Source organism: Triturus cristatus, chromosome 10 (genome assembly GCF_964204655.1).
Source record: "Triturus cristatus chromosome 10, aTriCri1.1, whole genome shotgun sequence".
Taxonomy (NCBI): domain Eukaryota; kingdom Metazoa; phylum Chordata; class Amphibia; order Caudata; family Salamandridae; genus Triturus; species Triturus cristatus.
In genome coordinates this window covers 276,204,450-276,216,461 of record NC_140593.1, presented here as the reverse complement: position 1 = coordinate 276,216,461, position 12,012 = coordinate 276,204,450, and the positions used below count along the sequence as shown (strand labels likewise).

General features: G+C 47.1%; 1 protein-coding gene across 1 annotated transcript in view; it reads right to left on the bottom strand.

The window, feature by feature from the left end:
* KRIT1 (KRIT1 ankyrin repeat containing) overlaps nt 1–12,012 on the bottom strand; it is a 514,966-nt gene that overhangs the window by 37,710 nt on the left and 465,244 nt on the right. The window contains exon 16 of the mRNA XM_085631085.1: nt 1,033–1,149. Within this exon, the coding sequence (XP_085487211.1) occupies nt 1,033–1,149 (117 nt within the window). The remainder of the gene's footprint in view (nt 1–1,032; nt 1,150–12,012) is intronic.

Sequence of the window (12,012 nt, the reverse complement as noted above, 5' to 3'; positions counted from 1 at the left end):
ATTGAACTCCATGCTTCCATTTTGCATACCTGGAAACTCTGCTTTAATACCCACCTGATAGCTGTTCTTCTCTCCTGCCGATTCACTGCTGCTGTTAATCATGCCCACAGCTTTCTCCAGCTGCAGACAGTGGAAAAGCCAGTGGGTGTACCCTGTAGATCACAATGCGAGCCAGACCTATTGGCTTTGCCAGTGCTTGATTTAAATCAGAACCATTGAACGGCAACTGCTTGCCAGTCTCTAGTGCTCAGCCTCTAAACTGCATCAACCATGTACTCAGGCCAGTCCACCCAAAGCCATCTGACACATTGAACCAGTTTATCTTTCAAATACGCGGATGCTTCTGCATCTTGTTAGAACAATTCAACTGAAGCTGAAATTGCAGCACAGCTCCGTCTCACAAAGTGGCACTCCTGTAATGATGGTGTAACCTCACACACCCTACTTCATTGAGCCTAAGCCTAACTAGGGAAACACGGCAAGCCTACTCATGCCATGCCCAGACACTGATCTACCTGGCTGGTATCTCTCACTCCCTACTCCCATCTGCAGTTTATCTCCTAGCCCTCCTGTGTAGAAGATTAGCTCATCTCCCACTTCTTACAACTATGGAAATCAGCAAATTTCTCAGCTGCCCTGCCCTTGTGAGTTAAGCCCAATGTCAGCCTATTGTCCACCGGCCAGTGCTATGATCCGTCTCTAGCATGGACCTTGCTCAAAATCAATCCATGCCCCATAATAGATGCCACAGCTTCTTTCAGGTTACATTTTCTCACCACGGTTTCCAAACTGTTTTACTGGGATCTGCTGCCATGAAAACTTCACATTACACAGAAGATTGAAGGGACGCCGGAGCGACCTTATTAGCATCTGGGATTTCATTGGTAAATTTGAGTTTGTGTATGAAACGGAAGGACGGGAACTACTGTATGAGCTGAAAGGCTGCATTTCTACAACCAGGCTGCCAAATAAATCAATATCTGGCAAAAGTCATTTGCATGCCAACATTTTAATTATTTGAGCAGTACTTACTTGTTTGGTATGTACTATGAAACTCATCTTGTTTTCCAGACTGTGGATTTGGAAACATGTGTCTGCATCTCCTAGCTGCCACATGAAGCAACCAAATTTCAGACTAATCAGCAAAGCCTGCAATGCAAGTGCAAATTGGTAATGTTACTGGCATAGCTGAAATGCTTGCAATTACACTTAACAGTATATTAGCTGGCCTTTTCCTTTAAACGCATCTTTAGTACCAAGCTGCAAACGTCAGGCACAGAAGACTGTGACTGAAAACCCCCAGTCTTTAACAGGCATTCCAAATCTCTGCAATAGCAAGAATAGACTGTCACATTACAAGAGCATGACTATGTGGCTATATCCACAAGCAAGAATCATTCATCTAAATCAAAAGGTACCAAAGGATTCACTCCCCTTGTCAGTAGGAAAGTACTGTGAAGGGAAAACCCAATTAGACGGTTCACCCGTAAAGCTAACGCCCACTCAGAGGCAAAGCTGTCACTGCCAGATGTCTGGTGACTCCCCGAATTCTCTACTAATTCCACCAAAAAACACATACAAAATGCAGTCAGGAAACAACCGGGCCAGCATCAATAGCGAACAGCATAATTACATGCAGCAAAACCGGTCAAATTAACCGATAGTAAGAAGGATCATTGTCAGTCCATCCTCCACTGAAAGTTAACAACTACAAGTCTCATTGTAGCCCAGAAAGAAGCCACCCGAGACACAGCAGTTAACTAGTTTAGGAATATGCCGCTTTTTGTCATGGCTCCACCACTTTTTGCCACTGGTACTGATGGTGTTCGGCTGATGTGTCCCTGCTAACCATGCGCCAGTACTGTTTCCCTAAAAAACGGGTAGAATGGTCAAATAGTGTTACAATTGTCACACATTTAGCAACCTTGTAAGTCCCTAGTAAATGGTATCCTTGGTACCTAGGGCATGGGTACTAAAGAGGGTTCTTAAGGGCCGCAGCATGTATTCCACTCTAAGGGACCCCCGTACAAACTGCATGCAGACTGCCAATGCAGGCTGTGTGATATGGTGCAAAACATGTGTGAAAAACATGATATGACACACTCACTGTGTGCCATGCCAAAGTCACTGCATATAATATATGTAAGTCACGCCTACAGCAGGCCTTAGAACATAAGGCAGGGTGCATTATATTTTATGTGAGGGATATCTGCATGAGCAGATATGCCCCCGTGATGTCTAGTTCTATTACTAGATATTGCAAGTGAAAAGGGAAGTTATCTTAAGGTATGTGCTGGGCACTGGTCATTATGAGTTACCCAGCTACATAACAGGTTCACTGAAAACTACGTTGTTTAATATCAAACACCTTGTCTTAATAAATTCATACTGATTCCAGTTTAGGATTGATTATTACAGGCACCCAGAGGGCCCCTTAGAGGTGCCCACTGAACACTACTAATCTTCTTGTGCCATGCTGACAGATATTGTCCAGCCTGCCACCACAGATGAGTTTCTGACCCCCTGTAGGTGAGAGCCAGCGCTCTCTGAGGTCAGAAAACAATGCCTCCTCCTGCAAGATGGCTAGTGAATCTGCATACCAAGGCCAGAGGCTTCAAAGCCTCTGCCACACTTGATATGCAACCCTGGTTTCCTCCAGACCTGGAGAATGCCACCCCCTTCCATGAGGCCCATTTTGCACCAGGACAGGTTGGAAATTAGCTATGCAGTAGGTGTGTTGCACCTCTAGGCTAGTTACCCCCCCTAAGGTGGGCTACTTGATGTCCTCTAAGATCATGTTTTTGGTAGAATTAGGAACTCTGGAACAGGGTTATACCCACTCCCCACAAGAGCAGCACATTGGCTACTACCCTTCACAACCCTTAACGCCCCTAAATATTGTATTTGTCTAGCACCATCTCCCTCGGAGTAGAGGAGCCACTTCCCTGCACCAGCAGGCAGTGACTGAGGCTGCCTGGTTCATCATCCTGTCGACCCCTGGGCCATCCGATGGAGCAGCACCCACGCATGAGGTCTTCATGGTCCAGGAGGCCCGGGTCCGTCTCACTGCCAAGTTTGGAGACGCCAGGACCCCCAGGAGCTACCCTACACCAATACCCGAGGTACCAGAGCCAGTTCCAAGCACCAAGACTTGTTTGTGTCCAGTTGGACCAACACTACTGCCAAAACCTACCTGCACATCGAGGGACTTCGAGAGAGGCCAGCTTCACACCGAGAGTGGCCCTGCTGTGTTTCTTATCCCTCTTCTGCACATTCAACAAGAACAGTGAGAGCCTTTAATTCACCGACCCGCCGGACATAACACCTCTGCACCCGAGCTCCACAACCCGGGCTCACGTAAACCGACAGTGCCTCTGTGGTCCTAAGACCCTCAAAAGCCGAGCCACCCATTGGGTTCTGCTGGACTGGTCCCTCCTGTAGCCTTTTCTTACAGGTACTTTCCCCATTGACTTTAGCATGTAGCATTCGAGGTTAGCATTGTGTAAAGCATCTCTGTACCCGGACACCACAGGGCAGGTAAATTTGAACTGTTGGTGCTTCCTTGGCCCCTACTTTCCTTAAATCCAGAAGAACAGTCCTGTAAGTCATCTGTAAGTGTACCTATGCAGTGTATGTTTCTTCCATAGGATAACATTACTGCGTTCAAGGCTCATGCCTCAAATTTGACAGCTGTCATTTTCTACTGTTTCTATTGTAAAAATTGATCACCTCTAAAGTAGTTACCTGATTCTGATAATCTTGGTGTCAAAATGTATATAAAAATCTTTGTTATTTCTCTAAATTGATCTTGAGTTTCTTCTTGAGTGTGTGTCTCATTTATTGACTCTGTAGGAAAATGCTTACCACCACCCTCTGATAAGCCTAAACTGCTGGCCCACACTATCACAAAGAGAGCATTTGGGATTAATAATTTAAGAGGACTGGACGGTGGACGAAGGATCACTTTGGCAGAGAACTTTGTGAAGGCATCGTAAATATGTGGGTTGAATGAAGGTGAATGGTGAAGTGAAGGAAAGGAAAGCTAAAACTGTCTAAGAGACACCAAACTGGTGTCTCTTAGACAGTTTTAGATTTCCTTCACTTCACCATACACCTTTACTCCACCCCACATATTTGCGACGCCCTCACTTAAACACTTCTGAGCAAATGGCAGGAAACCATATGATCTCCACCAAAGCAACTCTTTGTGGGGCATGTAGGGCATTGCAGCGCCGGACCTACGAGGAGCACGCCTGACGATGAAGCATGACATTCCCAGGGAAGTGTGAGCGCACCAAGAACTAATCCTCAGGATTCCCCCTTTTTTCGTCCACTGTTCTTTGCTTCTTGATAGGAACAGTACCTCCGCTGCTTTTTTTATTTGCATTTTCAGAGCCCAGGTACTGGACCTTTATAGACCCCTATTCCCCCCCTCCCCCCTTGATTATTAATGTAACCCCTGTAAGCCAATAAGTGTCTTCTGGACTTTCTACATAGTGTACCTCATTTTGGTACACTACATAAAAAGCCAGCTTCTTGCAACCAGTTCGGAAATTCAACTCACAACAGTAGTTCATGGAAGAATCCTGATTTAAGCCAAAACCTCACAACACAAAGAGCTGCTCCGGTGGCAGAGCTAGTAAATGACTTGACCAAATTCAACACTTCTCTTTCAAGACATGCACACAAAAGTACCCCTCTGAGACCCCTTCAGAAAATTGCTATTCGCTCCTGAATATTATTCGAAAGGGAGACATGAAATCTTGAATAGAGGCAATTTAGTAAAGCTTTTAAAATCCTTCCGTAATCTGAACATCCTGGAGTCAGCAGACCTTACCCAAGTACATTTTTTTAAAACTGAGAGTCGACCAACACACAGAACAAACGTTAGCCACATTTTTATCTCCTGAAATATCCAGTGCCGTTCTGAATTTAGGAGGTATATTAAGGTAATATGGCATAAAGATCACCAGCTGTCATGAAAATGCCTATCCTTCAATGTTAAAAAAGTTATCACAGTGGCTCAGGGCCAATAATTATGCAAGGCTCTCCTCTAAACCAGAACAAGAGTCCAACGACAGACGGAAACCAATGAGCGAGCCAGTTTCACTGAGAATAAAAATCTCTTGCCTTCAAAGGGTGAAACACAGCAAGACCAAAGGGGATGATGGACGGAGTGATGAACATTGCAAACACTCACCCCCAGTCAACTGATCTGGGTTTAATCCATCATCATTCTTTAGCTCACTCCACCACCCCAGTTCAGACATGGCTATACGCAAATCAGTCTGACCCTGTGCCTCATGGGAACAGTCCAGCCCGAACTGCCAAGCCATGTCTTCCCTGACCCGGAAACAAGCATCCTGGGACCAGTTTCGGGTTCATAACCCTCATCAGCCAGGCTATCTTGAATCCAGTGGCAAAGTGAGCAAGGGACCCACGTCTGGGCATACCCTGCCAACTTAGGGCGAACAAAGCAAAACCAAAGGGGGATGATGGAGAGTGTTGAACATTGCAAGCACTCACCCCCAGTCAACTGATCTGGGTTTCATCCATCGTCATTCTTTAGCTCACTCCGCCACCCCAGTTCAGACATGGCCATATGAAAATCAGTCTGACCCTGTGCCTCATGGGAACAGTCCAGCCCGAACTGCCAAGCCATGTCTTCCCTGGACCAGAAACAAGGATCCTGGGACCAGTTTCGGGTTCATAACCCTCATCAGCCAGGCTATCTTGAATCCAGTGGCAAAGTGAGCAAGGGACCGACGTCTGGGCATACCCTGCCAACTTAGGGCGAACAAAGCAAAATCAAAGGGAATTGATGGACGGAGTAAAGGGTAAAACACAGCATGAGGTCATGGAAAAGCTAAGCAATGAGGAGTCCTCTAATCCCAGTAGCCACACAAGCTCCTTAAGAGAAAAAAACAATAGGCTCCGTACTCAATCTTACAAAACACTTTAGGGAAGGAATCAATCAATATAGGCATCTGCAAACAACAAGCCTCAAATGAAGACCATCAGTTGCTGGTCTTACGGAGAAGTTCAGACAGAAAACGCGTGTCCAGTGACACAGACCATGCATGGATCCCAGCGTCCTTACAAATGGAATGTCCAAGGCAAAGAAATGGATCCGCTCCCTGTAAGTAATGCTCCATCTGACATTTTAAGCTCCTTGGACATCTGTTTGTGAAAAATGGGATGACTAAGGTCCAAACTACAAGATTGCATTAACTTGAGCTATAAATAACTGTCATACCTGTGCCCGAATCGCGGCAGCGTCTGCACTTCCGCATTCCCCCGTATAAAGCACGTCGCGTGTGAACGACGGATGCTTCGCGTTCTAGTGTTTGGACACACACGTCACTTCCGGGGCTTCCTTTTCCGCCTTCGGTACCCGCGAGCCGGTGGAGAAGCATCGCGGCTATTCCGGTCCTCCTGTCTTCGCTTCATAAAGGAAGAGCCATTAGACTTGACACCCCTAGGACCTCCCTGGGATCGGTCCTTCGAGGGAACTTCTCTACATCAAGGCGGTAACGCGCTTGCGCTTAGTAGAGAGGGTTGGTCCCTCTATTTGGAGCTCCCTCAACCGGCCGCTTTTGACACTCTCCAGCAGCCGATTTTCTAGCATCCCAGGCTCCCGTGTGGGGGCTATCAGGGGCTTTTGCAAAGGCGTTGCGGCATCTGCCTCTTCTTATCACCGCTACACACAAACTGCACCTCCAGTTCTTCTGAGCTTAATTATCTCTGTTGTATTAGTTGTGTTTCCAATGTTAGGGAACGAATATGCTTTTGAGTAAAGCCACAAATAGGTATTGCTTTGGGTTGTGACGAGAACAACCTACACATTGGCGCACGAGTGGTTGTGCTGTTAACAACCAAAGGGGATGTGCTGTCACATAACAGTCCAGGTTGCCTCATACTTCAAGAGGGTAAGAAAAGTAGATACAGACCCTACAATTGCTTATAGCACATGGTATGTTTATATGTAACGTTCTTGTTTCTTTATGCTTAGGATCATCACACTGGCCGATTAAGTTGTCGTTATCTTTTCTTTGGATAACAGAGGAAGAGGGGAGAAGTACAGGTAGAGATTGGGACACTTGTTTCATCGTTGTTATGTTGCCTACTAAGCTGGCTGTCTGCTAACGTAGCCTTTTGATTGCAGGACTTCATTGGATCTCAGTGAGGCTCTAGAGGTGCTGGAGGTGCGCCGGACCCGCCTTGTTTTCTCTCACTCCCTTGTCTCCCCTCTTCCCCCCATTCACTTGTTCTGCTTTGACCTTGTTGGGCAGACTTGTGGTGAAGGGAAGTTGGGAATTATCGTCTGTTCCTACTTCCTGTCCCCGCAGAGACCTCAGGTGAGCCTGACAGAACGCGAAGCCCACGTGCATTCTCTGCCTGGCCAGGATGGAGGAAAACAAAATCACCCTAGCGGACTTGGCCCATATGATAGGAAATTTACAAAAAGAAACGCAAGCCCTTTCTTTGAGAGTAGACACACTGCAGAGAAATGTGACCAAAGAGACACCAAGAGGGGCTGAAGGAGGTCTTCCCTCCTCCTTCCCCCCCCAGGCTGTAGTTAGCAATCCAGTGATTCAGGTTACTACTCCTCCCACTATACCATTAGCTCCGCCAGAAAGATTCACGGGAGATCCTGCCCGTTTTGCAGCCTTTATTAATCAATGTCAACTGCACTGCATGTGCAAAGCTGCGTGTTTTCCCACAGAACAGGCCAAGGTGGCCTTTGTGTTATCATACCTGGGGGGAGTCGCAGCCAACTGGTCTATTCCTTTAGTAGAACGGAACGATCCTCTTTTATTTAATTACACTCTCTTCAAAGAGGAGTTGAAAAAATTGTTCGACAGGCATTCCTTTATACAGTCCGTAGATTCTGAACTGTTGAATTTGAAGCAAGGCTCTAAGGATTTGGTTACGTACATTGCTGAATTCAACCGCCTGGTAGTAGAAGCAGGATGGCCAGAGGAGAAAAGAAGTGCCTTATTCTACAGGGGGCTTAAAGACGATTTAAAAGATGTGTTGTCTCACGTAGTGGAACCCCCTCAGGAGTGTAAGGCCTTGATGGATCTGACTGTGAGATTGGACCACCGTTTACATGAGCGGAGGAAAGAGAGAGGGCGAACCGAGACGCGACTCCTGACCTATAGAGAGAAACGCACTGAGACCGAGAAGCCTGCTTCAGAGGTAGAACCGATGCAGATAGGGAGCATAAGAGGTCCTCTTAGTAATGAGGAAAGACAACGACGTCGTGACCAAAAATTATGTCTTTACTGCGGTAAACAGGGACATTTCTTGAGGGAATGTACTGTCAAGCCAAAGAAAGCAAAGGAACAGGGAAACTAGAAAGCCTGGGATCTATGGGGACAAGAATTTCAGGCAGTTCCGGTTTAATAGTCTCCCAACCTGCAGTTGTAGAATACTCATGTACCATGCTCGCCCACTTACATGTAGATACTTGGTTGGAGTGGGGAGGTCACCGTATTAAGGTCCGTGCTATGATTGATTCCGGTGCTACCGGTAATTTTATGGATATTCAGTGGGCCACCAAGAAAAACATTCCTTGTGAAGGCAAAGCAATTATAGAAGAAGTCCGAACCATAGATGGGAGTTCTATTAAATCAGGGCCAGTCACACACACCACCAGTCTCTTAAGAACGTGCATAAATGACATACACTCAGAAAATCTTGCTTTTGATTTAATTAAATCCCCTCAATTCCCTGTTGTATTGGGGATCTCTTGGCTAACACAACATAACCCCACCATTGATTGGAGTCAGAGGACGGTTTTGTTTACCTCGCAGTTTTGTAGTGAACATTGTCTTGAGCAGCCTAAAATTGCAGCTCCTTTGTTAGGTTCCTGTACACCTACTGAGCCTGAACTCCCTTCCTGCTATTCGGGCTGGAAGGACGTGTTTGACAAACAGAAAGCGACAGCCCTTCCACCCCATCGTCCCTACGACTGCAGAATAGACCTCATACCAGGGGCTCAGATACCATGTAGTCGTATTTACGCGCTAACCGAAAAGGAGAACTTGTATCTGCGCGAATATTTAGACGAGATGCTCCGCATAGGCTTTGTTCGTCCTTCCCGGTCACCTGCCTCCTCCCCTCTCTTTTTCATTCCCAAACGAGAGGGAGGCCTCAGATGCTGCATTGACTACCGCAGTTTAAACAACAACACCATTAAAAATCGGTATCCTTTACCATTGATTTCATCATTGTTGGATCAGGTGAAGTCAGCCCAGATCTTTACAAAGCTGGACTTACGAGGGGCATACCACTTAGTGCGAGTTCAACAAGGAGATGAATGGAAGACCGCTTTCCGCACTAAGTTCGGGCTTTATGAATATCTAGTTATGCCCTTCGGGCTTTGTAACGCCCCAGCCGCGTTCCAATATTTCATCAATGAGGTATTGAGAGACATGATAGACATTTATGTAGTTGCATACATAGATGACATCCTGGTGTATTCTTCGTCAGTGGAGGAGCATATAGGTCACGTACAGTCAGTTTTACAAAGACTCCGAGACAACCAGTTGTTTGTTAAATTGGACAAATGTGAATTCCATACGTCCAAAGTGGCCTTTTTGGGGTTCATTCTGACTCCTACAGGAGTCAGTATGGACCCACAGAAAGTGGAAGCAATAACACAATGGCCATCTCCCAAAACAGTGAAGGACGTCCAGACCTTTTTGGGTTTCGCCAATTTTTACAGGCGGTTTATTGACAACTTTTCTGAATTGGCATCCCCTATTACCAAATTATTGAAAAAGAACGTTGAATTAGTATGGTCTCCTGCGGCGAATGCTGCCTTTGAAACCCTGAAGCAAGCTTTTACTGAAGCTCCTATCTTGAGACACCCCAACCCTTCTCGTCCTTTTGTGGTAGAAACAGACGCCTCTCAGACTGCAATTGGAGGCATTCTGTCACAAAGAGACATTTCCACTGGCTACTTACACCCTGTTGCCTTCTTTTCCCACAAACTGTCTGCTGCAGAACAAAACTACTCTGTAGGGGATAGGGAGCTTTTAGCTATTAAAAGAGCATTCGAAGAGTGGAGGCAATATTTGTTAGGAACTCTCCATCAAGTCACCGTTCTCACAGATCATAGGAATTTACTGTTCCTGAAGTCTGCCCGAGCCTTGTCCACAAGACAATTACGGTGGACGTCTTTCTTCAGTGAATACGATTTCATCATCCAGTACCAACCTGGACGAAAACATGGGAAAGCAGATGCTTTATCCCGATTGGGGTATGAGACGCAGGAACCAACCCTTGACCCGCCTCCTATCATCGCAGCAGATCGTATTATAGGGGCCCTGACTCTAGAGGAGGAATTTGTGCAAAAAGTGAGAGAAACACAAGACCTGGAAGAGCTCACGGAATGGGAACAGAATCAAGGGAATAGAAGTGAAGGACTGTTGTACGTCCAAGGAAAGCTTGCTGTCCCTACCGCCGAGTTACAAGAACAAGCCTTGAATTGGTGTCACACGCATGTCCTTGTGGGACATCCTGGCTATAAAAAAACCCTTGACTTAACACGTCGTTATTTTTGGTGGCCCCCTTTGGCAACCGATGTGCAGATGTACGTTCAAAGATGCCACGTGTGTGCACAAGGCAAGAGCTCACACCAAGCCCCAGCCAGTCTCTTACGGCCCATGCCAACCCCTCCTAGCCCTTGGCACACACTTTCAATGGATTTCATAGTGGAACTCCCTAGAACAACAACAGGGAATACAGTAATATGGGTGGTAGTGGATATGTTGACCAAGTTAACCCATTTCACTCCTCTAAAAACACTCCCCACGTCTCAGGAATTGGCAAGGTTGGTTATGCAACACGTGGTCCGGTTACACGGATTGCCCTCCGTTTTAGTTTCTGACCGGGGACCCCAGTTCATATCAAAATTCTGGAAAGGGTTGGGTAAACTGTTACACATAGACATGAGATGTTCTTCAGGGTATCATCCACAAACTGACGGACAGACTGAGAGAATGAACCAGTGTTTGGAACAGTACTTAAGGTGTCAGTTGTTACAGACCCCAGCAGATTGGGATGAATATTTATGGGCAGCCGAATTCGCCATCAATAATAGTATTCATATATCTTGGCATTTATGTGACGGCGGATCGCGACAAATTTATGGCTGAAAATCTAATGAAGCCCCTGCAAAGGCTCCGTGCAGACGTCAAACACTGGCGCTCCTTGCCCCTGACATTGCTGGGAAGGGCTTCACTCTTCAAAATGCTGGCCCTCCCTAGATTCCTATACATGCTACAAAATACCCCCTTCCCGGTTGCACCCTCCTATTTCACAGCTATCAACGCAGAGGTCACCAGCCTCCTATGGGAGGACAAGGCACCACGGATAGCTCTACACAAGCTCACCAGTGGCTGGTACGACGGCGGTATAGCCCTCCCAGATATCAAAACCTATTACTGGGCGTCGCAACTTATGATTATAAACCAATGGCTCCATGCGCCTGGAGAGGACCCTGCTTACCGCATGGATAGGCAGCTGCTGGGGGGGGAGGGGGTGTTGGGAGCCCTATACAACCCCAAAAAAGGTCACCCTCCGGCGGGGCCCGCAGCACACACCCTCCGGATATGGTTCGCGGCACAGCGCGCAATGGGCTGGGCAGGAAGGATTACCCAGGCTACGCCTCTCTGGGACGCGAAGCGGCTCGGGGTACTCCGCACCACCAAGGGATTCCACCAATGGGATCTAATCGGTATCTCCAGGGTCGGGGACCTCTGGAAACGGGGAGAGGTGGTCCCTTTCCCCAAATTGCAGGCGGAGTACGACTTGGCCGATACTGAATGCTTCCGCTACTTACAAATCCACCACGCTCTCCGGGCGGCGATTCCACCGGGGACGCGGCTCCCGGAGTCATCGCCCCTGGAAGATCGGCTCCTGACAGAACACCTTATTCAAAGAGCGACGTCCCTCACATACCGGAAAATAATAAATACTCGCCTTGATCCTTTCCTGATC